Genomic DNA, 27267 nt, shown 5'->3' on the forward strand with positions numbered 1-27267 from the left:
TACACAGTAGAGAAAAAAACCTACCACCCAGCCCAGCGTGTCTGCTGTGAGGGTGCTGGAGACACTGCTGACCCCCAACCTGCACTGAGGTAGGTGTGCAGAGTGCTATTAAAAACTGGAGACAAATTCTGCTCTAATTAGTGATCCTGAGAATGGGAACCAGGAGCAGTTTTGCTAGTCCTGCAGACTGGGTATGGTATCACAGGGCGTTGCTGAGTCAGAGGACTGATTAGTGGTGTGCACTGAGTTTTATCATGCCTCTGAACATACTCTGCATTAACACAGCAGTTACTTTTAGCTGGTCTCTCTTACACAGGTATCAAGAAAAGCCCCCAAATGGCCATTACAGATGGGAGTGTTGGGATGAACCCAGTTGTATTAATAATGCCACATCACATCTCTGCATGGCAGCACCTACACCAGGTTCTGAAGAGGATTTAAGACGTTATCCCAGACTATGCTGCTTTTCTTCTGCTTTGAGTGAGCATATCTGGGTGCTTATTGAGAAAAAACAGCTCTCAAACGAGGCAGTTGGGAAAGCATGGAATACCTAACTGGGATGGAGGAGATGGCCAGGGGCAGCACAGACACAGTAGAGCTGCAGCCAGCCTGCCGGAGAGCACAGCCTTCATTAGACAGTGCTTTCCTAAGTCCTTATTATCCTCAGGGGCATGGCTTGTGCTGGGAACAGTCACACGGAGATTAGATCCTTAAAGAGCACGGGCACAGCCAAGCAAAGTTTGAAAAAAAAACCCAAACCCCTTGGTGTATAATCCCAGCCATGCTGGCTGATCCAGGTGACCGGCATTTCTTCCTCTTGCTATCTGCTCCTGAAGGATCAGAGTGTGAGTAGAGCTTGCTTTCTCGCCATTAAGTAGTGCTTGATCCCACATGTTTGGTTTGTGCAGTGTTATGCTGCATGCATTACTTGGGCTTTGCTCCTGGGTCCCTTGCACACAGTGCTGCAGACACCAAGCACTGCATGAGTTTGGCAGGAGGAAATGAGAGCCTCACAGGGTTGGATGTTTCAGGCCATGCAGTAGCGCTTCAGTAGCCAGGGCGGCAGGGAGCTGGAAAGCCAGACACGTAGATGCTTGGAAAGTCAGCCAGATATGGCAGAGGTGATGGTGTTTGAGGTCAGCGATAGGAAGAAAAGCACTTTTCTACCCATGGGAAAATCTTGTTTCATAAAACTGCGGATTTCCAAGATGGAGAGTTGTCTTTGGAGGAGATGTCACTCCTTCCCAAGATGCGTGTTATAGGTGCACCTGGTGCTTCTTGCAGGAGCACTCCCAAATCTTGCTCCCCTGTTGCAAGACTTGCAGCTTTATGTCCTGTTTCTCCTTTCTGCTCTGTTTCCTCCTCCCCTCTAGGCTTATTTGTCCCCAAGCCCTCCTGCAGCTCTCCTGTCCTCTCTATCCCTGTCGCTAGGTGTGGTGTCTGCAGGGACTGAAGAAAGCAGCCCGTGAAGTCTCCTGCCCTCCTCCTCTCTTGTTGCTTCAGCAGTCATTTTTATTTCTTGGTGCATCTCGTGCACTTGCAGATGAAGAAGTAATCATCATGCTTATCTCCCCACAGACCTTCGCTCCCTGCTGTGTTGGTCATGTTGCCTATAAAGCCTCTGTGCCTGCTGCAGGATGGGAGCCGGAGCAAGGCAGACAGTCTGAGTGACTCAGAGGCACTGGGAACAGGAGAGCTGTCAGGGTTGATAAAAGCAGGACAGGAGTGTCTGAAACCTTTGCTGAGCTGTCAGAGATGGACTGTGAGGAAAGAGGTGAGGTGACTCTGGGGAGGAGCACAGCGGTTCTGCAGGGCCCTCTCCCACAGGACACGGGAGCTTGGGGATGTGGCAAGGACCCCTGGCAACCTGTCACTGTTGGCTTTATTAGCATTTGCAGCGGGGTGTGCACCAGCACAGCCTCCCTGCCAGCTCTGCGTCGTGCTTCTGTCACCAGAGCCCAATCAAACCACTTCTGTGTCCCAGCTGGGAGAGTTGGGCGTGGGGAAGAGAAGGTCCTTTGGGGGCCAAGAGGCAAATGAGCAGGATGGCTTTTAGCTGGCGATGCAGAGATGAGAAGGGCAGGCTGCCTGCTGCCAGGAGGCAGGAGATCATAAAGCATCAAGGGCATTGCAGCTGCAGCTCCGCGGCTGTACCAGTCAAGCCCAGAGCAGTTGGCGTGCAATCTCCGTGCTCTTAAGGCTTCCCTTAGCCACCTGGGGTTGTTCCACCAAGATGTATTTAGACTGAAAACTCTTCAGGCTGGGACCGTCCTCATTCTGTGTTTAGGTAGTAACCGGAGCAGGACCCTGAGCTGCAGCATCGATGAGTATTTGTATTCCCACAGCCAAAAAATCCCCTGCTGTGGCTTTGTGCGATAAAGCACAGATTGAATTAAGAGGATTTTCATTGTTGTTGTGTTTCTCTAAGTCTGCAGTAACGTAAAATCTTTAGAAGTCTTTACTCAGAACAGAGCTTGCGTTCGCTAGGACAGAAACACTACTGAAATTTTTTTTCATTGTTTTTTTGGTGGTGCTAATTCTCAGAGAATAATTATAAGCATCATTTCTGAGTTTAGCCCAGGCAGAGGGAAAGCATTAACACTTTCCCTAATATTCCTTCTTTTTTTGTACCAGAGGTACTTGAACCAAAGTTTGTGCAGGGCTTTCTGCTGGGGCTCTATCAGAATTTCATCTATCTCAGTTTAAGCAAGTGGGAGCATTTTTTCCAGCTGGGTGTTCACTGGCGGCGTTTGCTGACGTCTGCACCGGTTGTGCTGCATTCCAGACTCACTAATGATACTGGAGCTTCTTTGCAGCGGCTCCTCTCACGTGGCAGAGAGGCTGCAGATGTCCTTAGGAAAGGTCACTCTTCCTTGCAGAAAAAACTCCTATCGTGATCGAGTATGGACCCATCTCACCTAAAGGCAAACGAATGTTTGCATTTTGCAGCTGCACCCGATCAGGGTAGTGAAGGGTCTGTTTGTCGTTGTCCTTTTAGGTAGGGATTGTGCTGGATCTTGAGGGTCTCTCTTGTCAGTGGCAGAAGCGGAATCCATCAGGTCAGTGTCTGCCTGCCTGAAAGAAGTCATGGTGTTTAGACCGCTTTCTAATAAAAACCAGCCTTTAAAAGCTAGTCCTTGCATTCCTTCTTGTCTTCAAATAGTTGAGCATCAGCTGGTCTGTACTGCACCAGTGACTTGGACAAGGATAAGCAGCTCAGAATCGAACATGAGGGCAGGAGTTTGGAAAGCAGAGCAGTAATACAGAAAGGGCAGAACCTCTTCCCTCCTCCTTCTCCCCGCCCCCCCCAGTAATTTGATTAGTTTGCTTTATATGGCTGAAGCCTGAATAAGCAAGCACGTCCACGTGAATATGCTTTAATTGCTTCTGCCTCCCTCGGTTTTTCTCTTGTGCTCTCAAACCTAAATAAGTGAATCATGCAGTTATTAAAAACACAGACTCTGAAAACCTAAGCAAATGAAATGAAAGCCGTGATCAGTTCCATTCCTGTTGGTCTGCTGGGACAGACGGACAAACAGAAACAGTGTACACACACACGACACATTCCTTTCTTAGCTGTTCTGGCACTCATACTAGTGCCACTCAGGAGAATTTAGGTCAGGATTTCTGACAGGGCAAAAGTTGCATCCTGCAGGAGAAACTGGATATATGTACCTAATAAGGCTGTGCAACCTTTTTGGTGTCCTGTCCTACAGCTCTTGTTACAGGAGAGGGAACAGATCTAATCAACGGCTATAGGGAATTAACCTTTAAGCATCTGAAATCATGGTTTCTACAAGATGCATTTTCTGTTAGTTCCCATTCGTGGCATTGTGTGGAGAAAGCAGAGCTGTTTCTAGATTTTGGGGTCTTTGAGCTCTGCATCACATAGTGGCTCTCAGTTCTGGGTCTGTAGCAAGGAGTGCAGGGTGAGCAGAAAGCCTTTTTCAGCCTTGCAGGCTCCATGTTGACTTTTGTCCTGGGAAGGGTTTATTACTTGAGTGTGCGCAGTGAGGATGCTTTGCTTGAGCAAGATGGTGTGAATCTGCACAGACCTGTTCCTTGTGAGACTTGACAAAAGGCTGGTCTGCAAGGACTTCTGTTATTGGGACAAATAGAGGCTGTTTTAATAAGTTCATCATAGATTAACATATTTTCAGATACTGGCACAGAATTTGGCATCCCATCCCTAAAGGCTGGCTGCCGCTGTGGTACCTGTGACTCTGGTGTGTGTGAATTGTAGTTAAATATGTCTCACTGCTTGCAGTTTTAGTGCAGAACTCTGCAAAATTCTCCATTTACCCGTAAAGATGGCAGTGCGCGATCTTGGGCATTGCCAGCCCATCATTTTTACCCCCATGGAACAAGGGCTGTCCTGTTGCCTGTGCAGCTTACTGCACTGCTCCATGGGCCCAAATCTAAGCAAACACTTACCCTGCCTTAACCTCCCTTTCACTTGAGATGGTAGCAAAGATCAGTCACATATCTGTTTTCTTGTGCCAGGCGCTTCTTGAAGAGCAGTTCTGAAGGTGTTTTCTTAAAAGAAAAATCCCCTTTGTGACTTAAATGTGCATACGTTACCGGCTGTAATAAGCGACATGCTAAAATAGATCAGTCTGCAGAAGCTAACCGAGGTAGAATATTTGCCTAGGGCAAGGCGGGCTTTCTTTTACTTTTTGTTTGATTTTTTTTTCTTTGTTTTTCTTCCTTCCTTTTTCTCTAAGACATGCTGTCTCCCTGATGGAAGGCTGTGATTCAATGTTGCTTGGTCTGGGTTCCCTCTTTGGAAGCCAGGGCCCATGTGCATTGCGTGGTCTTGTGCTGCTGTGCTTAGTAGGCTGCAAGAGGACCTCCTGAAGGTGCCTTTTGTATCTGCACCTTTAATCCTCTGATCAGCAGCAAGTTCATTATACCATGAGTGTGAAATCTGAGGCCTGGCCAGGGCTGGAAAGATTTGAGGTCCTTGCTTGGAGATGGGCGAGAGCACGTGGCATTGGTGGCACTTGGTCAGCCCTTCTCCTGGTGGTCTGGTATCTTCTCCACTAACCTGGAACAAAGGGAAGGTGGAGTGCTGTGCACAAACCTACTTGGGGCATCTGGCTGAAACAGGAGCATAAAGCCACAGCTTGGTCTTTCGTGGACCTAACTGTAGCCAGAGAGGCACCACTGTGGAGAATGTGGCTGGAGGGATGGGCTTCGATGTGCTGCAGGGAAGAGATGAGTGGGAAGCAGTGAAGGGAATCAAACAAGGGATAGAGAGGAGTGAGAGTAGCAGAGGAGCTGGGGACATCAGTGGGCAGCCATCAGAGCGAAGGGCAGGGGGGTTTGGCTTTGCTCTCTGCTGTTCTTCTGTAGGTCAGATCTCAGCCAAGAGCAGAAAAGTGTTGTCTGCCTTGGAACGTCAGACCCCTGGGATCTGGCGGACATCTGGAAGCAAATCTTGGCTTGCGGTGGCAGCTGGGCATCATCTTCCACTGCATTTGCCTGCTCCCCTGCAGTCACCTCCTCAGTGGCATCACCTAACACACAGAGGGACTATCATGTCCTGTTATGATATCTGTTGTGTTTCCAGCCGAAGGGCAGAAAGCCAGGCTGGCAGTGCCATGGTGTGCCCCAGAAGGAGTCCTCAGCATCCCTCCCCGCTCATCGTGCTCGTGCCTTACCCCCAGACAGCCCCTCAGGAGCTGAGGCTGAAGCACATCCTGCAGAATTTTTCTTTCTCTGTTGAAGATTCTCCCTGGGACTTGTCAGTCCACATGGAAGTAATTTTTTGTAAGTTTTTTCATTATTTTTTGAAAACCAGGAATTTATTTGTGCCCATTAAGCTGTTGCTTTCTGAGCAAAGCAACAACACAAACAAAAATTGGGCTAATCCTCAGTTGGTAAATTGTTATATTCTGCCAAGTTTAAAAAAAAAAAAAGCCAAACCACCAAAGCAAACCCAGCCACCCACAAACCTCTTTATCTGCAGCTTCATTTTGGTTTCCAAAACACACTGAGAACAAGGTTTTCTGAGCATGGCTTTGCCCTCTGCAGGACAGGAGGAAGGATTTGGGTCGGACACTTAGTTAGCAAGCTCTGCGCTTCCCTGTTTGCCTTCTCCCTTGTGTAAACTCAAGGAGCGAGGCTGCTGGAGGTGGTCACGCGTCTGATATTTGTATTCATGAACACGGTGCTTTAACATTTATTCTCCTGGGCTTTAATGTACTTTGGTTGGTTCTGTCTACGTGTGGTTTGCCTGCTGCAATTGTAATATTCAACAGACACTGTAGGTAGAGGAAGGTCAGAAGCATCAACTTTCCATATGACCTTGACAGATTCAATCAGCCGGTGAAAGTTGTAGAATTGGATTATGGGATTTGCAATGAAAAAGTGGTTTAAGGGACAAGAGAAGCTACACTTGATATTTTCAAAAGCTGGGCTGGTGTAATAGCAATCGAAAGGGACAGAACTGAGGGAGATAAAAGGTGGGAGATGTATTATAAGTTTTGTTTATTTTTCTGTGTGGTTTTGTGGTGGTTTTTAATATAGAACTTGTGCGGTTTTGTTGCAGAAGCTGGTATGGTTTTTTTGCCATGTAGTAGAGAAGAAAAATCAATGACATGCTAATGTTTTTATCTTCCAGGTAGAATTGATTTCTTTTCTTACAGATAGTCCCACATTGAAACATTCACCTCCAGGAATATTAATGTTGCAGGGTGTCACCTGCTTTACATCCTGCTTTAAATACATGCAGTGATCCCTGGGCTAAACATGCTCCTAAACTTGCTCTCTTTACTGGGCACTAAATACCTTCCTTAGTAATTGTTACTGATCAGTTGCTTGAGCAGGTCTGTGGCCAGGGCTGTCTGTGAAAGCTTATTTCATTTGAAGAGAGCCTGTATTTGATACTGTATTGAAGAAAACTATTCTATTGTGCATTTAACATTCCTGAACCTGGGAGGGTAGTGGAATAATACTTGGAAGACATTAAAAATGATCAGTTCAGAACTCTAAATTGATGATATTTCTGTGCTGCTTTAACCTCATTTCAGATATGTGGCTGTAACAGACTGATGCAGTTCACAGAATGTAGCCTGATCAAAATATATCGATGGACGCAAAAGAAAAGAGCTTGAAGTCTTTATTCCTCTCTTTTGTGGAATGAGATTGCTGTTCATTGCAAGTAGTAATCTCTCAGATGAACGTGTTTTTCTGCTCTGTATCTCTATAGCTCATAAAAAAATATACTGTGACAGTGCTTTACTCTTTTAATGTATATTTCTTGGATTTGGTAAACATTGTTCGTTGCTTGGAGCAAGCAAAAATGTTCCACAAACCAAAAATGTTAAAATCAATACACGTTTTTCATTGAGCATAGCAGAGCATACCATTGGCCTGAATGAAGAGAGCTTGGCAGGAGAACAGAGCTGGAAAGAGTTGTCAAGATGTAAAAATATAATGAAGGAGCTACAGGGCTTTTCCCCAACAAAGTAACTGCTCTGAGTTTCTAAGAACCTTCAAGTATAACAAACAGCCTGGAATGAAAATCCTGCGTGACAGCAGGACAGCCACGATCTCTTTGTGCTGTCCTGGGGAAATTTAGCAGAACATTGCTGTATTCAGCAGTGTGCAAAAGTAAAACTTCACTCACAGCAGCTCTCGGCTTCCCTAATTGCCAGGTGAATGAGGATTTGGGAGTTCAGACTGGTGCCTCTAACTGCTTAGAGTCTACTCGCACACAGGAGTTTCATACTCCCCCCTCTCTGCTTCTAATTAAAATTTAAAAAAAATAGTGGGGTGATGGTACTTGTTTAAATACTCGAGCGCCGTGCTAACAAGCCATCCTTTCTGTATGGAGTTGCCTTTGCCTACTGAGTTCAGTGGTTTGAAGCTCTTGGCAACAGCTGTGAGTAACTGTCACTGGTTAAGGTGATACCAAAAAGGGAGATGAGGATGTTGAAACGCTGCTGTCTCTTTATTTACCTCTCCTGCCCCGGTTTGAGCTGTGTTACAAAAACAAGCTTGACAAGCGTTTTGAGGCTGCAGACTTTGTAAGTGAGTCCTAAATAGGTGTGTTTGAATCCCAGCAGAGTGCATCTGATCTTGAGAAGCCCCCTGTCCAAGTGCTTTACTGTTTTATACACACTGTTTGAAAGGACTGACATCTGCAGAGGATTTGTCCATGCTGTGCATCTGTTTGTTCCCAGCATTTTGTATGATTATATCTCTCTTACGCTGGTGTGAGCGATGCAATGTGATGTGCTCAATATACTGCTGTTTTTCTGCTGTACTGGTGGAACTGGTCAGCTGCTTACGCCGTTTGTGCCACATGATGGGAAGCATGTTCCCTGCTTTGAGCAGGGTGCTGCTGTTCCTCACATCATGCCTATAGATGGAGGCCTGTCCAGCTGTTTGATAGGTGGATGGCCAAAGCCCCGTCAGCCTGGCTGTGTGCCACAGTGGGTGTGCGCGTCGTGGCAAGGGGCAGCTTCTTTCTCAGTCCTGTGGTGGAGGAAAGGGCTTCAGCACAGCATATTCCCCTGAGCCAGTGGCATGCCAGAGCACAGCCTCTTCTGCCCTGGTTTGTGCCTCTTACAGAGGTTGGCTTTCATAGACAAAGGCCAGGTGACAAGGAGATGGAGGTGTTACAGGTCTTTGGCAGTTTGTTCAGCAGTCCCCTCAGCTGGCTGTTGGCAGCTTTTGTCTGCACTCGAATACATTTGCAAAAATGATGCTGACATTTTTCTTCCTCCTGTCCGTCCTTCTCTCTCTCTGCAAAGCAAAAATATCCCAGCAAAGCAGTCACATGGGTGAAAGGGGGAGGCTGAAGAACAGCACTGATGTCCTAGAAACAGGAATTTCTGTCTCTGCTTCCCACTCCTTCTGCATTTTTCCACTCTCACTGGACATGAAGCAAGTTAGACCCTACCTGGACTGTGGTGGCTGTGTTTGTCTGACCTGCTTTTTTAAGTTGCAGAGGAATTTACTTTTTTTCTAAGCCCAGATGCCTACAGTTACTTGTTTACCTATTGGTTGGCTCTCCTCCATAACTGTAGGGAGTGGAGAACTGAGCAGACTGGGACTGTGCATAATGCACGAGCCTCCCATGAGCAGGGTGAAGGCAGGACGTCTGCTTGGTTTGCTCTGAGGGTTTTCTCGCTGCCTTGCACTTGCACATACTACTGAGCTTTGCTTTGAGCTCAGTTCAAAAGGACCCAAAACTCTTGTCGTAACAGCTGAATGGCACCTGCTTTCATTTGAAATCATGCAAAACGTGAAGGTTCACTCGTTTCAGTCAAAATCAAGTCTAGGCTTGTTCAGAAAGGGCTTGACCTGACATTCATTGAAGCCATGAAATTCAGTTGCTGTTTCAGTGACAAGCTGGAGCTGCCGAGAGAGTGCTAGAAGCGTTCGTGGCCCTGGGAGCTTGCAATAGATATTCAGGTTTTTCCACTGAAGCTCTGTGAAAAGGCAGGTTTAATTCTTGTCCTCTGTACCGTGATGAAAGACATGACCCTGTTTGCCTGAGCAGCCCAGGGTTGGAGCTGACACGCTGCTGCGGATCGGAGCATCGTTCAGAACAGTATCATATCTGAAGAGGTTTCTTGAGTGACTGCAAGAAAACTGACTTAGGCCAAAATAACTCCTGGGGTGTTTTTAGCAGTTTTCTTCTCATCTGTCTGCGCAGGGTCAGAGGAGTAGCTCTTTGGACCCAGAGGTCAGAAGTGCAAAGAAGTTGGGTGAAGCTCATCTTAGTGACGTTGCAAAACTGTGGTTTATGGGCTGTAAGAATCCTATTTCCAGCAAATTATGAATTCATGAACCATACTCATTCCTAGCTAGAACATTGATTTCACAGAGTCTATCTCATCCCTATCTGGAAGCTACCAGATTAACCTTAACTCTAGCGTTTTTATCCACATACACTGAAATTGAAACTTCTGTATGATGGGAAGTCTGCATTGCTTCTTTTCCCTTTGAGGCTGATTACCATCTGGTAATGCTAACTAGAAGATACATTTTGCGTTTTCTTTTCAGCTATGATCTCTTCACAGCTGGATCCCCACCATAACAGCAGTCTTTCGGCTCTCTGTAAATGGGTGTTACAGCTGCAGTTGAAAAATGTCAGCAGCTAGCTGTGCTGCATTCTTTTTATTGCTGTTACAAGTAACTTCAGACCACCGGTGGCTTTGTACCCAACACTGTGTACAAATGCATGCTTGATGGCAAGTAGGAGTGCTGGCACAGGAGGGATGCAGAGCACTAACTCCAGCATCCCTGCAGGTGTCCAGAGAAGAACAGAAAAAGCAGTTGAACTGGAAAGCCTTTGAGATGGGTTGTTTCGGAGAGATAGCGATGGTGGAGTTGCTGGCATTAGTGTGGCACAAATCATTTTCCAAACAAGACAGGGAAGAAAGCATAGGGGAAACTTTAATGTGACAGCACGCGGTGGCTTGGAAAACGGAGTTTAGTGGCAGTCTGGAAGGATGTGCTTGGGAAGACTGTTCAGTTTTAGTTTGTTCTGATGACTTGAGTGATGGAATAGAGAGAGTACACTGGTTAAATTGGTAGGGTGCCCTGTGTTGGGAGGAACAACAGACGTTTTAGAGAAGTAGATGTGGAGTTGCAGATAATCTTGACAGGTTGGAAAAATAGTCCTTGAAAAAGGGTTTGAGTCCAATAAAAGCAGTCAGAAATTAAAGAGAGTTGGGTGTATGATACAGGATGCAGCGTATCTGGGTAGGCAGTAGTTCTGGAAAAAGCTAGTTGAGAGTGAATGTTAAAAGGAAAGAAAATGTCATGCAGGAATGTATAAGCAGCAGTGTCATCGGCAAGGCATGTGGACAAAATCTCCCTTACTGCACTGGTGAGTGGTTAGCTGCAGCGCAGTGCCCTGTGCACGCATGTGCATTGGCAGGGGTGCAGGCTGGCTGGGGGAACAGCCTGGTGAACAGCTTGGAGACCCTGCTCACCAAATTGAGAGTGCATGGTTTGCGTAGTCTAGAGCAGAGAGGTTTGAGGAGGGGAGGTAGATGTGACTGCAGCCTTTTAAGTATGGGCTGTTCCTCAAAGAGGAAGGGGATAATTCCTGTTCTGGCCCTCTGGGGTAAGACAAGTTTTAAGCTTTGGTTGCAGGAGGATCAAGACTGCAGTTGAGAATCAGGAAAAGCTTTACAGCTGCAGGGAGAATGATGTGTTGGGAGTCTCTTATCTGGGAAACACACAAATAATAGGTATAAAGAAAATAGGGGAAGTTGATCTGTGTAGGCTGAGGGTTGATGTGTCACTTCTCTATGTCCTTCTAGACCTGCTTTTTAGGATCCTTGTGGGTGGCCTAACTGCCTTCCATGAGAACATGGTCGAGGAGTGCTTTGTATGCAATTACACTTTAAAACCTCTCTGTAACTGTGAGCTGTTCCAGCACTGCGAGGAGAAAAGTGTTGCTATTAAGCAGAAGTTATCTGATACACTGTGCCAGGGTCAATGTTCAAGGGAGATTGCAAGGTTGTACTTTTTACTGACTCGGTTGGCAGCATAACTTTTAACATTTCATTAGCCCGTAGAAAAGAATTGTAGATAAGGTATGTACAGAACTAGGCTTTGAACTGCGGCGAGTGACAGCTTGGCTGTGTGAACACCTATTTGTGAGAGGTAACACTCGCTAATGATCAGTCTGACTTGTCGGCTCCAGCCTCCTTTGTTTCCCTGTTGAAAACATGCTATTTCCATGCTATTTGATGTTGTTTGCCAAGGGGAAGGTGTTTACTCCAGCAGTGAGATGGACAGCCTTCTTACTTCTTCCCTCCAGCACAGCTCTCTGCCTGTGCAGGAAGGGGGATGTGTTGCAGCATTGGAGATGGCAGGATGGCCACACAGTCCAGCCAGTGTGCCAGTTGCTCAGCCCTGGAGCAAATTGCTGGACAAACTGAAGTGAGCACCAAGCACTTGAATTAGGGTGGTAAATGGACTCTGTTCCCAACACCTTGACTGTTTGCTTTCCTGGGAGGGTAACTTTTGAAGCTGCAAGTCCCCATGGGGTGGGTGAAGAATTTAGGCTTAAGTATTACCGGATACTGACTCTGTGTCCCAGTCTTTCTCTTTTCATAGAGAGCAGATGGCAGTAAGGGTAGACCTGGAGCAGCACGTGCTGCTCAGTATATGTTCTTAGCTTTGCTGCATGGACACAGGGATGAAGCCCAAAGCTCACTTCTTTCTGCCTTCCACTGCTGCATTGAAAATTCAGGCTTTGTGGGCAGTTCTGCAGCCTGGTCTCTGTCTGCCCTCCAAAGGCAGGGCTAGACAGCATGGTGACTGAGGTTGTACTGCATATATGAAAGCCATGCAAGGCTCTGGTGGGAGTGAGGATCCCCAGCCAGGAGAAGGCCTGTGTGTGCATGTGCTGAGTGGGATGGAAAGCAGAGAGTGTTTCGTGCCTCAGCACTGAAGCGACAGGCACTGAGTAAGCAGGGCCAGCACATCTCTGAATGTGCCTCCCCACTGAGTTCCTCTTAGGGGGGGTGGAAATCTGCTGCTTCATGCAGGGAAAAGTTATGTAGACAAGCTGTGTTTTGGTGCTTCGTTTTGTGCAAAACATGGAAATCCTTCTGTGCCTGGTCTCTTTTCATTCTTTTTGCTGTCAGTCATTGCACATGTCATCAGTATCTGTGGAAAAGGCAGCACAGTCAGGGCACAAGCCTACTGCAGGCTCTGCTGTGTGGAAAGCAACTTTAGCTTAGAGATTTTTCGCATGAGAACTGCTGGTGATTGACAGGACATACAGTGCAGTCATTAAAACCAGAAATATGGTTCTCCTCTGGAGCCCCACGCTGATGTTCAGGATTAAAGAAACTGTAACAAACTGCATTAGTGGTGTGAATGTGAGCAAGCCTTGAGTTTGTGCTGGAAGCCTTGTTTCTGCAGCACAGTTCAGCTCTCTTCAGCAGCCAACAAGTAAAGAATTTGTGCAGCAAGCTTAGGGTAGATCCATCCAGCTTGGTGCAGTACCCACCATGCTCTTATGTGTGTTTCTTCAAGCTAGGATGCAGATGACAAGGTGCAGCCCAGCAGACTCCAAACAGCAAGGTATAATGCAGGTTGTTCTACTGGATTTAAGTGTGCTGCACTCGAAACAGCTGTCTTTGTTGCACTGCAAGCTGCTGTCATGTTAGCTAGTGTCAGATGCCAGCCATTTACAGCATGCGCCATCACAGCATGACTTAAGTTGGCAACACAAGAGTCAATCACATGCCAGCAGCCTACTGTAAGGGTGGGGGAGTGTGTGGGAAGAAAGGGGGAGAAGATACTCTTACAAAATCTTTTAATGATTTATTTTTGATATCCATTTTTCAAGCCTGGGGAAGTGCAGTCCATATGCTTTTCCCTCCTGGCTGTAGTTGGCAAAGAAGCTGACAAATATGGTCCCTGAGACTCCTTCCACTTTGCAGGGAGCCAGAAAATACAGTTATATTTAGCATGTTACCAAGGCCACCAGCAGAGTCTGTTGCTGGGTGGTGATTCCCTGGCTGTAAGCTCATGTGCCATCCGGGACAGGTTGGGAATGCACCTTCCCTGCAGTCAATACTCAGGCTAAGTTAACAGCAACAAAATCCTCCAATTACAACAGGAGGGCTGCACTGATCCCAGCAGGCTCAGCATGCCGCTTGCTGACACAAGTCAGTCCTTCCTGGCACATGCTGTGACCCACTGCAACTGCTAGGATGGTGCTTTATGGTGCAGTGCTTGAGCTTGGAGAGTGTCTCAGTCGGTCTCTGTGTTGGGCACTGGGACTGCCCTGTGCTGAGCTTTCAGTGTGCTGGAGCCACAGCTAGTCACTGCAGCAAAACAGTGTCCTTTAGTGTAAAGATGCTCAGGTGAAATTTAGAGGCCTGATACTGAGACCTCTTGTGTTGAATTTCCTCATGTTGTACGCCTAGGCCACCCAGGTATGAGATGGAATTGTCCTCATTTGTCCCCAACCCTGTATCCATGCAGCAGATTTGTTACCAGTTCCCTGTTGTTTTCCCTGCTGTGTTGCATCTGGTCCTCAGAGGTGAATAATGGCAATTCCTTTGTCCTTCTGGCAGCTTTAGTAGAGCTGAAAATTGGTCTGGAAGAGTGTATGTATTGCTGAGAAGTACTGAGAACTGTGGGCGTTGTTCTGGAAGTGTAGAAGGGCTCACCCCTGCCAGTGTTGGAGCTCAGAGGATACTAGAGGTGCCCATTGCTTTAGAGTAAGATATCTTGAAAGCTGGTTCATAGCTGGATGTCTAAACTGGGAACATTTTGTGTCACTGTGAGTCACATCATCAGTTCCTAAAATGCATTGTCCGAGAGGTGAAGAACCTACTGTGGTGCTGGAGAGGACAACTTGTCTCAGCTGTGGCTTCTAACCCATCCTGGTGAAACACAGTGGTTGATGCTCAGGATCCAAATGGTGGCAAGGAGGAAGGTGTGAGTTTGAATCCGAGTGCAGCGGTGATTCATTTAGTTTTCTTGGAGTCCTGGAAGGCCTGACTGACAGCCGTGTGGCACGTCACAGCCTTTGCTCTGCAGCAGCGTCTGCGCAGCTCTCAGCTCCTTGCAAAAACATGCCCTCATTGGAACCAGTAGCACTCCATGGGCACTGGTTTCTGTTCACAGCTCTGTCTGCAGGATCAAGGCCTTGTGCTGTATTGGCTTTCTTTTTTTTTGTTGGTAATAAAAACATTCTGTTTGTAGAACCCCCTGTTGGAATTAAACAAACTGTGTTTTGAGAAAAAAGTAGAACAAAGCTTCACACCAAGCTAGGGTGGCTGGTATCAATGACATGCAAAATTTCAATTGGAAAAGCAAAGTCCTTTTCAAGTTGAAGAAGGCCATGTAAGTATTGTTTACAAAAAGCAGGAGCTCTTTTTTTCATCTTCTCCATTCCTGCAGTGTAGAAACATCTAAACAGATTTACTCCAAATTTGGTAGAAAATAGTGTTTTCCCAACCCAAAGCACTTGTGCCAAGTTTCAACCAGGAGCAATTTCTGAGGCTGATGTGTAAGCTCTGGAAGTCTGCAGCTCAGAATAGAGCAGCTACTTGGCCGTCCCACTGCTCTGCGGGGTCTGCTCCTGACCTGCAGCAACTCGAGCAGCCCCACAGAAGCTGTGGAGATGGGAAGCTGCAGATTACTCTCTGAGCCTGAATGCTGGACTCTTCTTCGGTCCCAGGTGATGGAAAGGACCTGGTCCTGTGCAGCTGGAAAGATGTCGTGAGAAGAATGACCCAAGCCTACCTAGTGCTGATGAGTCTCCTTCCAGATTAATGCAGTTATTTCCCTTGTAGTAGTGCTGGGTTGTGTAAGCACCAGCCAGCTGCCTGGTGCCATTTTACCCTCACATTACACAGATGTACAAAAGTGTCTGGTGATGAAGGTTCATGTCCTTGGGGCCTGTGAGCAGTTAACTCGCTGCTGGGGATCTGGTGCTGTTGGATTGCTGGGAAGCAAAAAAACATATCATTAAAAAGTCTCTTTTTTTTTGACTTAGGTTGTTGGGAGGCACTGGACCCTTCTAGGAGCAGGGCAGAGAGTTTCACTCCACAGAGGCATGCTGCTGAAGCTTGGGGGTGTTTTTTCCTGTCCCAGATGGTTTAGCTCATCACTTCTTGCATTTAATTATTTGCCTCTAAATAGCAACAGGAAGGCAGGAGTTTTGTTTAACTTTCTGATCTCCTTGGAGCAGATGAGAGAAAACTCTTTCTCCTGATGCTCCATCATACAGCCCCTTTACGTGCTGCAGGCAGGCTCCACGGTCCTTTCCCCAGTGAAGCTGTTACCCTTGGCAGGAAAGGGGGCAGAGGAAAGCACACACAAAATTTGCAGATTTTCAGCTGCTCTCCAGTGACCTGCCTCTCTCTCCATGCTGAGGACCCTGGCTGAGGGTTCAAAAGAAGCCCCTGGCATGGATCACAGTGATGGCTTCATGCAGTGGTGCCCACACTGTCCGGTGACTCCACCCTTACGCTTGTACAGGCAGAAATGCGTCTTAAAAATCTGCAGAGAAGCATCCTGGGTGCAGTGATATGCCATGGGTGTACCCAGGTGGCCCCAGTTATGGGGTTATGGCTCTGCTGCGTGCAGTCCTGCTGAGAGGAGCAGGTATGTGGGGTCACTCAATGCGCCCCTGTTTTGAAAGCAAACATAATTACATTGAGACTGAGAACTCAGTATCCAGCCCTTGTTGAGAGTGCCGGGGACAGGCTGGGTAACTGGAGATCTTACTCCTTCGTTGGCTACAGGAACAGTTATCTGTCATGCACCAGCTCTGCGGTCCCCCGGCCTGGCCTTGTTTTCTTAGTTTCTGAATGGCTACAGAATAATTACTGCCTCACCATAAGTTATTTATAGGATTTACACAAAGTTTCATAAATGTTTCTTCTATTCTGTATGCCTCCATTTCTTGAGGAGGGAATACGCAGAGAAAGAGGGGGGAAAACTCCAATATTTCTGGAACTATTTCATCTTAATGATGAAATTTCTAACTAGCTTTCTGTGTTCAGTGTACTGTTGGTGTTTATCTTCACTTTGTCTGCCTGCAAACACTATTTAAAGCAAGGCAGAGTTTATAGATGTGTTAGAAAAGTGAGTCTCCATTAATTTGAGGTGATCTGTAATATCAGTAACACTGCTTTTTAGGAGCCACTGGCTTCCCTAGTGCTTATGTTTACTGGGGAGGAAGTAGTCAGTGATGAAAAATATTGTGGCTTTTAACAAATGAAAGCACAAAGAAGAAATTGTTTCAATTCTTCCTCCTGTGACTACTAGTTCTCAGCATCTCGGTACACGCGTAGTCAGGATCAGAGGTGCTGCTCTACTAAGTTGTGCTCATAATGTTTTACCCAGCACAGCTGGGGAACTGATGGAGACGGTTTTGCTTCTCGCTGTCTGGTTGTCAGGGCCAATTAAGTGGTCTGGTGTTGGGAGGGAGGGGAGAAACAAACCCACGCAAGCAAATGGGAATTTTTTGTTGTTGTTTCTGGAACTGCTGCCACAAGCTCCTGAAAGTACTGCTATTTATGTTACATTATTTTCTTTTACAACAATCATTTTAGCATCAGGAAGCTTAACTTCTGAGTTTAGCGTGATAGTGTTTGGTTAATGTTACGGCAGGAGAAGTCATGTTACTTCTTCTCTTCACTAAGTATTGCACTGCTATAGAAAAATTACAAAAGCGGCACAGTAGCTACCAAACTACCTCCTCCTCCATGACTGTGTTGTTCCAGTAACCCAAACAATCCTTAATTAAATTTCCCTGGCTGCCATGAGTGTTACATTCACTGAAATGCTGTTTGATTCTGTTTTTTAGGGCCGGTGTACCCGAGAGAACTGCAAATATCTCCACCCTCCCCCACACTTGAAAACACAACTTGAAATAAATGGACGCAACAACCTGATCCAGCAGAAGACAGCCGCAGCCATGTTTGCTCAGCAAATGCAGTTCATGCTACCAGGCGCGCAGCTACAGCCCATTGTGAGTTACAGCAGTGGATCAGGTTCACACTGCTCCACGTTTTTCTCCTGTTTGCTTATGGAGGCCCCAGCCTTCTGCTTTTGCTCAGGCGGTCGTTGATGCTGCATGGGGTTGGGCAGCACTTCCAGACAGATGTCAGATGCTACCTCCACATCTTCTTGTAAGCTTTCTTCTGGTAGCTAAGGAGCTGTGGGCAGGGCATGAAGTGGAAGGGTTATAATGGTGGGTAGATTTTTGACCTGGTGATTTGTGCACATCCCAGAAGTCCTGAGCGGTTTAATTCCAACAGATCCTATTTTGGATAACTATTTTATAGTGGGGTGAAGCAGCTGGCATTCTTCCATGCTGTGGCGAGAGGCCAGCTGACTCCCTTGGACTGAACACATTGCATTGCTGGGCTAAAATTGGGGAAGATGAATCTTATCCAGCTTGTAAGGCTTGCCTGCGAATGGAGACCCATTTCATCACCATTGTCCCAGCAGAGAGTTGTGCTAATGTCTCTGCCCCATCACTTGTGTTTCACAGTAGTTCTCTTTTATGCTAATAGCAGGAAAGATTTGCTTCTCTTCAGGTAGGCAGGGAAGCCTGTGGGAGATGGGTGTTTGCAGAGCAGGTAGTTCAGAGAAGCCTTCACTGCCTATCCCTGTTGTAACCTATTGATTAAAACAGGCTTTCAGGCTGGAGAACCCTGTTAGGTCAGGAAGAGGATGGCTTGTCTCTGTTGGTTGGGTGATATTTGTCAGCTGAGTTTGAGTCTGTCGCTGTGTATATTTTAAGAAATGTCAAAGGCCTTGAAGCAGGTCTTTGGTGCTAACTAAGCAAGCTGCATATTTTTAATCGAGACCCTAATTAGGAATCCTCCATTTAAAGTCGGGGTCTTTCCTGGGCAATGTGGACTCAATGTGTAGTTGTTGGGTGAGGTTTCCTGTGCTGTGGCATGTGGGAAATCTGGCTAGATCCCTCGGAGAGACTCTTCCAGCCTGAAGATGGGCGATTCTGTGAACAAGCCTGCACTTGGCCTCCTGGTGTCCCACCTACAGTGCCTGGTTTCTCTGCCCAACTGAGACTTCAGACTTGGCATCTGTCACCCCAGTTTTGAAAAGCTCAGGTGTCTCTGGTTTGTCCTCACAAGAGACCAGTGAAGCGTTCTTCCTTGTTGGAGTCTGTTGTGCTGTTTGGTGGAAGAGGTCATGATGGAGATATGGTTCACTGGGGAAAGCTAGCCAGCATCTCTTCACATTTCCTCAGTCTGGTGTGTTCCTCCTGTCTCTTGAAGGCTTTTCCACATTCACCCTCACTCTGGTCATCATGTGTGTGTTAGCAGCTTTATCTTCACCCTGCCATGAATGCAAGGGAAAAGTTGTTTATTCTTCCCATTTGAAGATGAAAAAGTAAGGCAGGAGGGAAATTGGGCCACATCAAAAATCTTTAGTTGCTCTGAGCCTTAAGCTCTAATCTGCAATCATCTTTGCACATCTTTTTGTAGAATTTGAAACTACGTGCACATCAGAAGGAAATCCTAAATTCCCCCAAAATGGTAGCACTGGTTTCCTATCCCTGTACCAAAAGCAAACCTTTCCTGTTTGGGGTTTTCCTCTGTGGGGAATTCACAGTGGATGGTCATTGGCGGACTATTCAAAACATTTTTGGGATTTCCTCTTTGGAAAGTTCCCATCTTCCCATTTTGCGGTCTTGCAGGTCCAGTTCACTCCTGCAATTTGACTTCTGTCGTTTAAATTGCCTCTGAGACTGAATCTGTCGATGTGTCTGGTTAGTGCTCTCATTTCCAAGGTAACCTTATCTGATGAGAAAAGTCTGTGGTTCCTAAATTGTGTCATGAGGGAGACATGGACAAAGAAGAAAAATAAGATTTTTTTCTGCAATGACTGCACCCTTCCTGCTTTCCCACACTTTGCTCATAATAAACGAGCTCTTGGTCTAATTCCTGCTGCCTGACTTGCTCCACACCAATTTCAGGACAAACAAGAGATTGCTCTTTCACCTGCCTTTGATTTCCTGAAGATGCTGCCAGTGGAAGTAGGCTTTGAGAATTCTTTTCTCTAAATGAGAAGGGTGGGGCCTCCTTCTGGCTACACATGAGATTCTTCAAAGCAGAAAGTATTATATCAGATGCAGCAGCAGAACAAATCCCATGTGATCAGAAAGCTGATCAACGGGATGCCTGCTTAATTGAGATGCTTGCCAGAGATGAGATTTGGAACAGCGTGCTTAATAGCTCCAGACAATGGCTTAGAGATTTTAAAGTGCATTTTTCCAGTAAAGCTACTGTGTCAAAAAAATAACCAACCCAAACCAACAAACCCAACAACATAACCCAGCGCTTGACGAAGCCACTTTTCACCATGCTTCCTGAAATGGCGTTGAATATGTCTGTCTGTGATTTTGCATCTAAACGTTCACTGCCAGATCTTCTTACACCACCAAGCAAGAGCCTACCTTCCTGTTGAAGCAAGAACCAGGACCCTGATGGGTGCTGCTTTTAATGAAGGTGCTGCTTAGAAAAGAGCAGTGTCCCAGGTGGGCTGTCAGCTGCGTGCTGCTTGTGGAGGACTCCTAGGTGTGAATTAACAGTTGCTCATGTGAGCTTATTTCCGTGAAGTCTCTGGGAGCTCTCTGGTGTGGCTACTAATGGTCCGTGCAAAGCTGAGAATCACATGAATAGTTGGTGCCCATGATGCAGTTTTAAACAGACTGCTTCATACAGCACTTTAAAGTGAGTCAGGCAAGGGCACGTAGCAGGGTGTTTGCTCAGCCTGGTGTATTTGTTTGAGAGAGACCTTAAAGAAACCACGTAGGTGCTAAGCAGGAAGACTCTTGACTGTTTTGACTATTGAAAGTCCAAATTCACCTTGACAGCTGGCTTTGGTTGAGCTGTGCTGGAAGCCCTCTGGGCTGTTTTTTTGCCTTGTAGCCAGGACTAGCTCAACACCTGTGCCCCTGAAGACAACACAGACTTCAGCCCAGCTCTGTGTCCCCTTCTGAGGCAAGCAGGACCCTGCTGCCGTCCCTTGGTGCTGAGGAAGGGGTTAAACATAGGGTGACCAACTTGCTTGGCCACTGAGCATGGAACAATTGCCAAAGCAGATTTCAACAGGTGTTTTGTGTTTGTTCCATACAACAAAAAATCTGATCTATATCTCAGCCTCAAGTCAAAGGCACACTAAAAATGAATAAACACACGTATCCTGGTGCACCCAGGAGCTGGTGTCTGCCAAGAGACAGTGCTGTGGGGCGTTAACACCTGACTTGTACTCTACAGCAACCCACAAGTGAGAGATCCTTTATGCTAGGAGTCTGTCTTTGTGGTCAGACTGGGGAAACGAGCATCTGTGGTGGTGGGTAGCTGGATGCTTTGGCCAGTTGGGTTCAATCCAGCGTGCTCAGCCTTCACGCTAGAGGGATGGTTTTACAGCCAGCCGTAAGCAGTTGCATTGGAGGGGAATAAAGGTTTTTTTCTTTTTCTGAACAGCGTCAGTTTTGTTTCCAGTATCAGGGTCTTCAGCCTTGTCAGTGCAAGTCCTTTATCTTCTACATTTCTATCACCAGACTGTAACAAAAACTGCTGCTTTTGTGTGTGTGCTTTCTGTGTGTAGCTGCTTAGCAGCGACCTGTCTCCTCTCCTTCAGGCCATCAACACCTCTGTATTTATACTGGGTCTTTCATTTTCAAGCTTTCCGTTTTTAGGGTCTGAGGAAACTCAGAATCAACACTTCCTGGCTGAGACAGCACTTGTGTTTGACAAAACACCAGCCACTCCTCTGCCTTCCTCCTCACACCTGTTCTGTGTTTCTTCTCTAGCTTTAGCATGATTTCTGCTAGGCAAATTGAATGCAACTTCTAGTTTGTTAACAAAATCAGCTGTACCAGGTTCTGTCACCACTGCTGGTGACAAATGCCTCTCCCTGGGACAGTCCCTTCTCTCTGCTCACGCCTTGAAGCCAACAGCTCCTGTGCTCAGGACCTGTGAGGAACTCAGAGCTGTCACAGGCCTGGGCAGCCCTCCCCAGAGATGTGCTTTCACAACAGCCATTTCAACTTCTTTCTTTTATTTTATTCTTACAAGCATTTTAATATGCGGTAAACCAGTCTTGTGAGCTGTTGCTGATCTGAACGCCTCTGCTGCTGCACTGTAACCCGTTTCCCTCTGCTCAGGAGTTACTGGTGGTGTGTGCATGTGCTATGATTAATAAAAGGTAGTTTGCAAGGAAACCTGGCCTGTATTTCCCGAATCTGCAAGAGCTTTGAGGGGGGCAGCAGGGGTAAATGTTGATACTTTCAATCTAGCTGTTTTGCCCTGGAGCACAGCAGTGACTAAGCTGAGACTTTTATTTTTTACTGTACAGTCGTAATATTTATCTATCAGGTCTCCTGGCTGGGTGCAATCACAAGAGGTGGATGGGAGGCATGTTGAAGAAAGCATTGTTTTTTGGAGTAAAAATTACAGTTGGGTTCTGCTACAAGGAAGAAACTCATTCAAATTCCCTCAGGACAGACTTGGTGTGGTGGACCTGCACAGATGTAAACGAAGGAGAAATTTGGCTGGCAGCATCGTCATTACTGGTACTGATGCATGAGCCAGGCTGGATTTCCCCATCCAAGACAGGCAGTCGGCGCTGGCAGTGAGTGCAGCCCATCTTTTCCCCTCATCAGCCACAATAAATAGAGAGCTCCCTGATGCCAGCTTACAAAGGAGCAGTTTTCAGTGTGCTTGGCACACTTTAGACTTAAAAACCCCAGTGCTTCCAGGTTTAATGTTTTGAGTGAGATCTGCTTGTTCTCTGTGCATCCGCTGAAGATGCCTCTGTGGCTGCTCAGTGTCAGTTCCCTGCCCACGGGCAGGGTGTGGAGCAGAGCTGTCGCTCTCAGTCAGTAGCACCAGGCAGACAGTTCAGGCGAGCAGAAGAAACAGTTATGAAACCTTGAGAATGCAGCAGCAGATGCCAGGGCTTGGAAATGGTTGAACAACCACCAGCAGCAATAAAACCCATCATGCACCCCTCTGCATGTCTCCAGGATCACTGGTAGATCATCAGTTGCTCTTCATGGATGTCCTTCCTCTGCTTTCTTCAGCTTGGCTTCAGATCCCTCAGCCCTTGCTAGTTTTTCCCAGTGAGGAGAGGGACTGCCTTTGAGGGAACAGCCTTAGAGATGGGGACTGTGTTTCAGGGAGCAGGACCTGCCTCCCAGTTTGTCACGGCTTTAGTGGAGGGGCTGGTGTATCATCTCTTTGCTAATGTTCCACACCCCTTCCCATTGGTTTCTGGTGAATTCACTCAGTGTGAGGTGTTGCAAGCCCTCCTCCGTAGCTGCACAAATGCCCTGGCATTCTCCACTTGAGCAGCGGGAGGAACAGCTGCCCCCCGTCTCATAAACCAGCTAGGTCCTTGGGCTGACTTTTGCTTGTGTTCTAGCCCAGACAGGATCTGAAAGGATATCCTGAAAGGATCTCCTGAGATTTTTGGAGCGAAGTCCGTCAGGGTACCCAGGACTTCCGCATGTATTGAGTGCATTGTGCAAGCCCCATGCAGCTGCAAGATTTGGGCTACTACACATACACAAAATAAGCGCTGACAGTGTGTGTTGGGCATTGGCATAACCCTGTGCAGACTGGCCAGGCTGGAGAAGCTCCTTAAAACAGCATTTACAGTGCGAATGGTGGCAGTAGTTCAGCAGATGTCACTGTAATAACTGGTGCTCACGCAAAATAAAAGTCTTAACGATGCTCCCTTCTCACTAGAGTGTTCAGGGAATCACAGCGTTTGAAGATCCTTCAAGAGCTTTTCTGGCAGCAAAAGGTGTAAAATGTCTGGGAGCCACAGAGAACTGAGAGAGAGGAAAATTATTTAATAAAGGGCTGTGGACTGTAGGATCTCTGGATTTAATGGTTCAAATCTCCCATCAGCTGAAGCGGGGCCTGACTTAGACTCAAAAGAAGGAAAATTGGAAATCCCTACCGGAGAGGATTATTTGGTTCTGCTACACGTAAAGCACCCAGTGCTAGTAATTCAGAAGGCCTTGTCTCTTTGTTGTGGAGGAGAAAATGGGGCTTTTGCTGGCAGTGACTTGTCGTCCCCTTTCGCATTGGCTCAGGAGCTGCTTGCTGTCACTTTGACCTTAGGAAGGGGGCATCATTAAGTTAAATACAGGTTAGGACAGCTTGCCTGCTGTTGCTGTGAGCTAGCTTCTCACAGATCATAACAGGCCAAATATTCCCTACCTTATGAAAGTACTGGGATGACGATGCTGTCGAGAAACGCAACGTCCATGTGTGGTTTCTTTTATAAACCCACAGGACTAGAGGTGCAAAAGTAAAAGTACGGACGGGATGATGTGTGTGGCCAAAAAAATGCCCCAGGTGATTTTGTAAGCACACTTGCATTTGTTGCTGAGCAGAGGTTTTAGCTATTGAGGATGACATCACGTACGCCTGCAAAAATGAGCAGCTCTTAACTATAACTCAAGAGTTCACAGTGGAGCAGGTGACAGAGGTTAGAAAATAACAGTTGCAAGTCACAGGATCCTTTCTCTGGGGGTTGCTTGAGCCCCTGCTGTGGGAGCAGGAGTGCTGCCTTGCAGGTTCTGGTCTTCAGAGCAGGCAGGTGGAATTTTTCATCAGCTGGAATTGGTTTCATTCCCAAACGCTCCTCAGATCTGGTGCTTTAAAGTCTCACAAACTCCCTGGCTATAGGGGCTATTTACAGACTTTAAACTGAGCACCTGCCTAGGAACTTCGTGTGATCTCACCTGCCTGGCAGAACAGCAGCTCCTTTCCCACACCAGCACTGCAGGAGCAGTTCAGGCCAGGGAGCTGCTCTGGCCACTTGCGCTGAAGTTCTGTCATGCTGGCAGGACCTGCTGGGTGTGATTTAGGGATCAGGAGCAGTTGAGACCTTAATGGTTCCTTGTTCTGTCTTCCCGTGGGGACAGTGCCCCTCACAGCATAGCTGGGGCCCTGGACCTTGTGCTTTGCCCACCTGGGCCATCTCATCTGGTGTGCTCTGTCCATGGCTCCTCTGAGCCCACAACCCGCCTACTCTTGCCGGAGCTGTGAAGTCTGGCACATTGTAACACTAGTGAGTTTGGTGTCCTCTTGCTGCCATTCATATGGAGCATAGGCTTGGGATACTCCTGCAAGATTGTTTTTGCCTGAAGGCTTTCGACAGTGTTAAACAAACCTCAGATGTGCAGAATGCTGGACCTTCAAGTGTTCTGTAGCAAAGATGCCTCGCCTAACTCTGAACGATCCCGTTTGTCTACCTGAGCCACAGTAGCCATGATAACGTGGAATTCAGTGCAGGCTGATAGTGAATTTAACCATGTAGCTAATGGAATTAGGTGTTTCGAGGTCCTGAAGCTGCAGCATATCTTGAGGTCTCTGTACAGTGTTACAGTGTACATATACAGAAGCAGAGACACTTATTTGGGAACGAGAAGTCTGTTTAATTTGGGCCTGCCATAATTGCTGGCATGAAATTCTTAATTGTGTCATTAAACTACAGAGATCATCAATATGCTTTGATCTAGCAAATAAAGATGCATTGTGTTTGGCGTGAGTCACAAATCTGTGCGTCAGGAGAAACTCATGGATCACAAGAAAATGGCAATAAATGAATAGATTGGAGAGCACAGCATTTTGATATTGCTAATCAAACTGTCTGAAAGGATTGAAAGGCTGCAAAGCTTTGATGGGTGCTCCAAGACAGACCTTTTTAACTCATGTTTTGTTTTTCCTTTCTCTATACACAGACAACATTTCCTGTGACTCCTTCGCTTGCAACAAGCCCCACGATGGCTTTTAGTCCCTACCTGAGTCATGTTTCTCCTGGAATGGGCTTGGTTCCTGCAGAGCTTTTACCAAATACTCCTGTCCTGGTGTCCGGAAATCCTACTGTTACAGTACCAGGAGGCTCTGCTGGGCAGAAACTGATGCGTACGGATAAACTGGAGGTATTTCGACGTCCGATATGATATTGCTGATGGGAATGAACAGGGCATGTGGGCCCAACTGTTGCTCTCTGCTAGGATGACACAGTGCAGAGTTTAATTAGAGTTTTCCTAACACAGAGCTACTGCTCTCTGTTTGAGCAGTTACACTCCTGCAGGGCCTGATCCCAAATCCTTGCAAGGCACTGGAAATTTGGTAACACTGCCAATTTCAGTGGGTGATAGAGCAGGGTCAGGATTGTTGTTTCCTGTGTGTGATCTGCCACACTTAAAAAATGTGAATGGGTGCTCTGCTGTTGAGTGGGAGATGTTTTGGAAGTAACAGACACTTCCCTTGTCGTCAGAGGGTCTTATGAAGCCTTTACAGAAAGCTATAAGCATTACACTATTGGGAATGCTGGGTACGGGGCACTGGAAAGACATCTCCTCTCCCCCCCACGCTTGGCTCGTCATGCTGGGACTTAGTGTAGCGTTTGAGGAGTTGTAAATGTCTTTCAAACCTTAAGCAGAGGCTCTGCGGGAGATAATGGCTGAAGACCTGAATTCAGGGGCCCCTGCAGGTATAAATTATAACACAGGAAGGTAGTGGAGAAGGGTGTAATTTCAAAACACATTGTTTTGTGTTATGTACTTGATATTGCCTTGCTGATTGCTTCCGCCCTCACATGATGTCTAGCCTTTCGCACACTCAGTCTGATGGTGCACTGCTACGTGATCTACACCACCAGCTGTAGTCCTCAACAATTTCTCTTAGTTCCTCAGAAACCTTGCAGTTCCATTTTTTGAAGCCTTTTTCCGTGCTTTTGGTGTTTCAATGCTCATAACTTTTGAGAATCCACCAGATCTTTATAAAGCTAGGAATTTTGGTAACACCTTACGAACACTTGCAGTGTAACTAAACACACTGTCATGCAATCCCACGTTCAGAATTTTATTGTGGAGGGCAGTGAGACTACTTATGTGAAAGAAGCTCCTCATGTTTAAGAAAAGGTACTTGTTGCAGCATGCAACGTTTAGAATTAGATGTCCTGCCCGAGAATATGCTCCATAAGAAATATATAATCCAGCTGAGACACGAATGGCAGAGTTGTTAGCGTTTAAGCTTTAGAGGCAGGGGGAGGAATCCTGAGTTTCAAAAGTTTTGGCAAAATGATATTAACTTCCTGGGGTCACTTTCTGTTCTGCAGAAATTCTGTACTTTGCTTGCATTTGATAATTTGCCTTGGTAGCTGCGGTTTTTTTCATGCCCTGAACCAGCTGTGAGTAGCACCAGCTGCCCCTGTGGCTGTTTGCTACCCAAGATGAGCATGGGTTTAGAATATACTCGTAGTTAATGTTGCCAACTGAACTGATATTCTTTGTTGAAAATACTGAATGAAGAGTAACTTCATGTTCTGCTCAACAATATGACTTTCTTTTAAGGTTTGTCGAGAGTTTCAGCGTGGAAATTGCACACGTGGTGAGAATGATTGCCGCTATGCTCACCCTATAGATATTGCAATGATAGACACAAATGAAAATACTGTTACAGTTTGCATGGATTACATCAAAGGTCGATGCTCTAGGGAGAAATGCAAGTACTTTCATCCCCCTGCACACCTGCAAGCCAAAATCAAGGCAGCTCAACACCAGGTGAACCAGACAGCTGCAGCTGCGATGGTAAGTAGAGCTCTTACCGAGCTGTATTTCCATTGCTAAGAGATTTCATTTGTGTCATATGTGTTATTTGTGGACAAGCATAGAGTGCTTTGTAAATGGCTGACTAGAATGCTGAGAGCATGTGCAGTTTGAATCCCATCTCTTCATCCTTTCTCTTGCTCACC

The 27267-nt window shown here is 46.7% G+C and overlaps 1 protein-coding gene across 12 annotated transcripts in view; it reads left to right on the forward strand.

Annotated features, from left to right (window-relative positions):
• The window catches only part of MBNL3 (muscleblind like splicing regulator 3), a 93032-nt gene that overhangs the window by 41638 nt on the left and 24127 nt on the right, over positions 1-27267 (forward strand). For all 12 annotated transcript variants that reach the window (XR_008451373.1, XR_008451372.1, XR_008451374.1 and 9 more), the window contains 3 exons: positions 17315-17479; positions 25247-25447; positions 26867-27103. Coding sequence is in view for 8 of the 12 variants with exons in the window: in XM_054075205.1 (XP_053931180.1) it covers positions 17315-17479; positions 25247-25447; positions 26867-27103 (603 nt within the window). In the remaining 4 variants the exon portion in view is untranslated. The remainder of the gene's footprint in view (positions 1-17314; positions 17480-25246; positions 25448-26866; positions 27104-27267) is intronic.

Source organism: Cuculus canorus, chromosome 10 (genome assembly GCF_017976375.1).
Source record: "Cuculus canorus isolate bCucCan1 chromosome 10, bCucCan1.pri, whole genome shotgun sequence".
Taxonomy (NCBI): domain Eukaryota; kingdom Metazoa; phylum Chordata; class Aves; order Cuculiformes; family Cuculidae; genus Cuculus; species Cuculus canorus.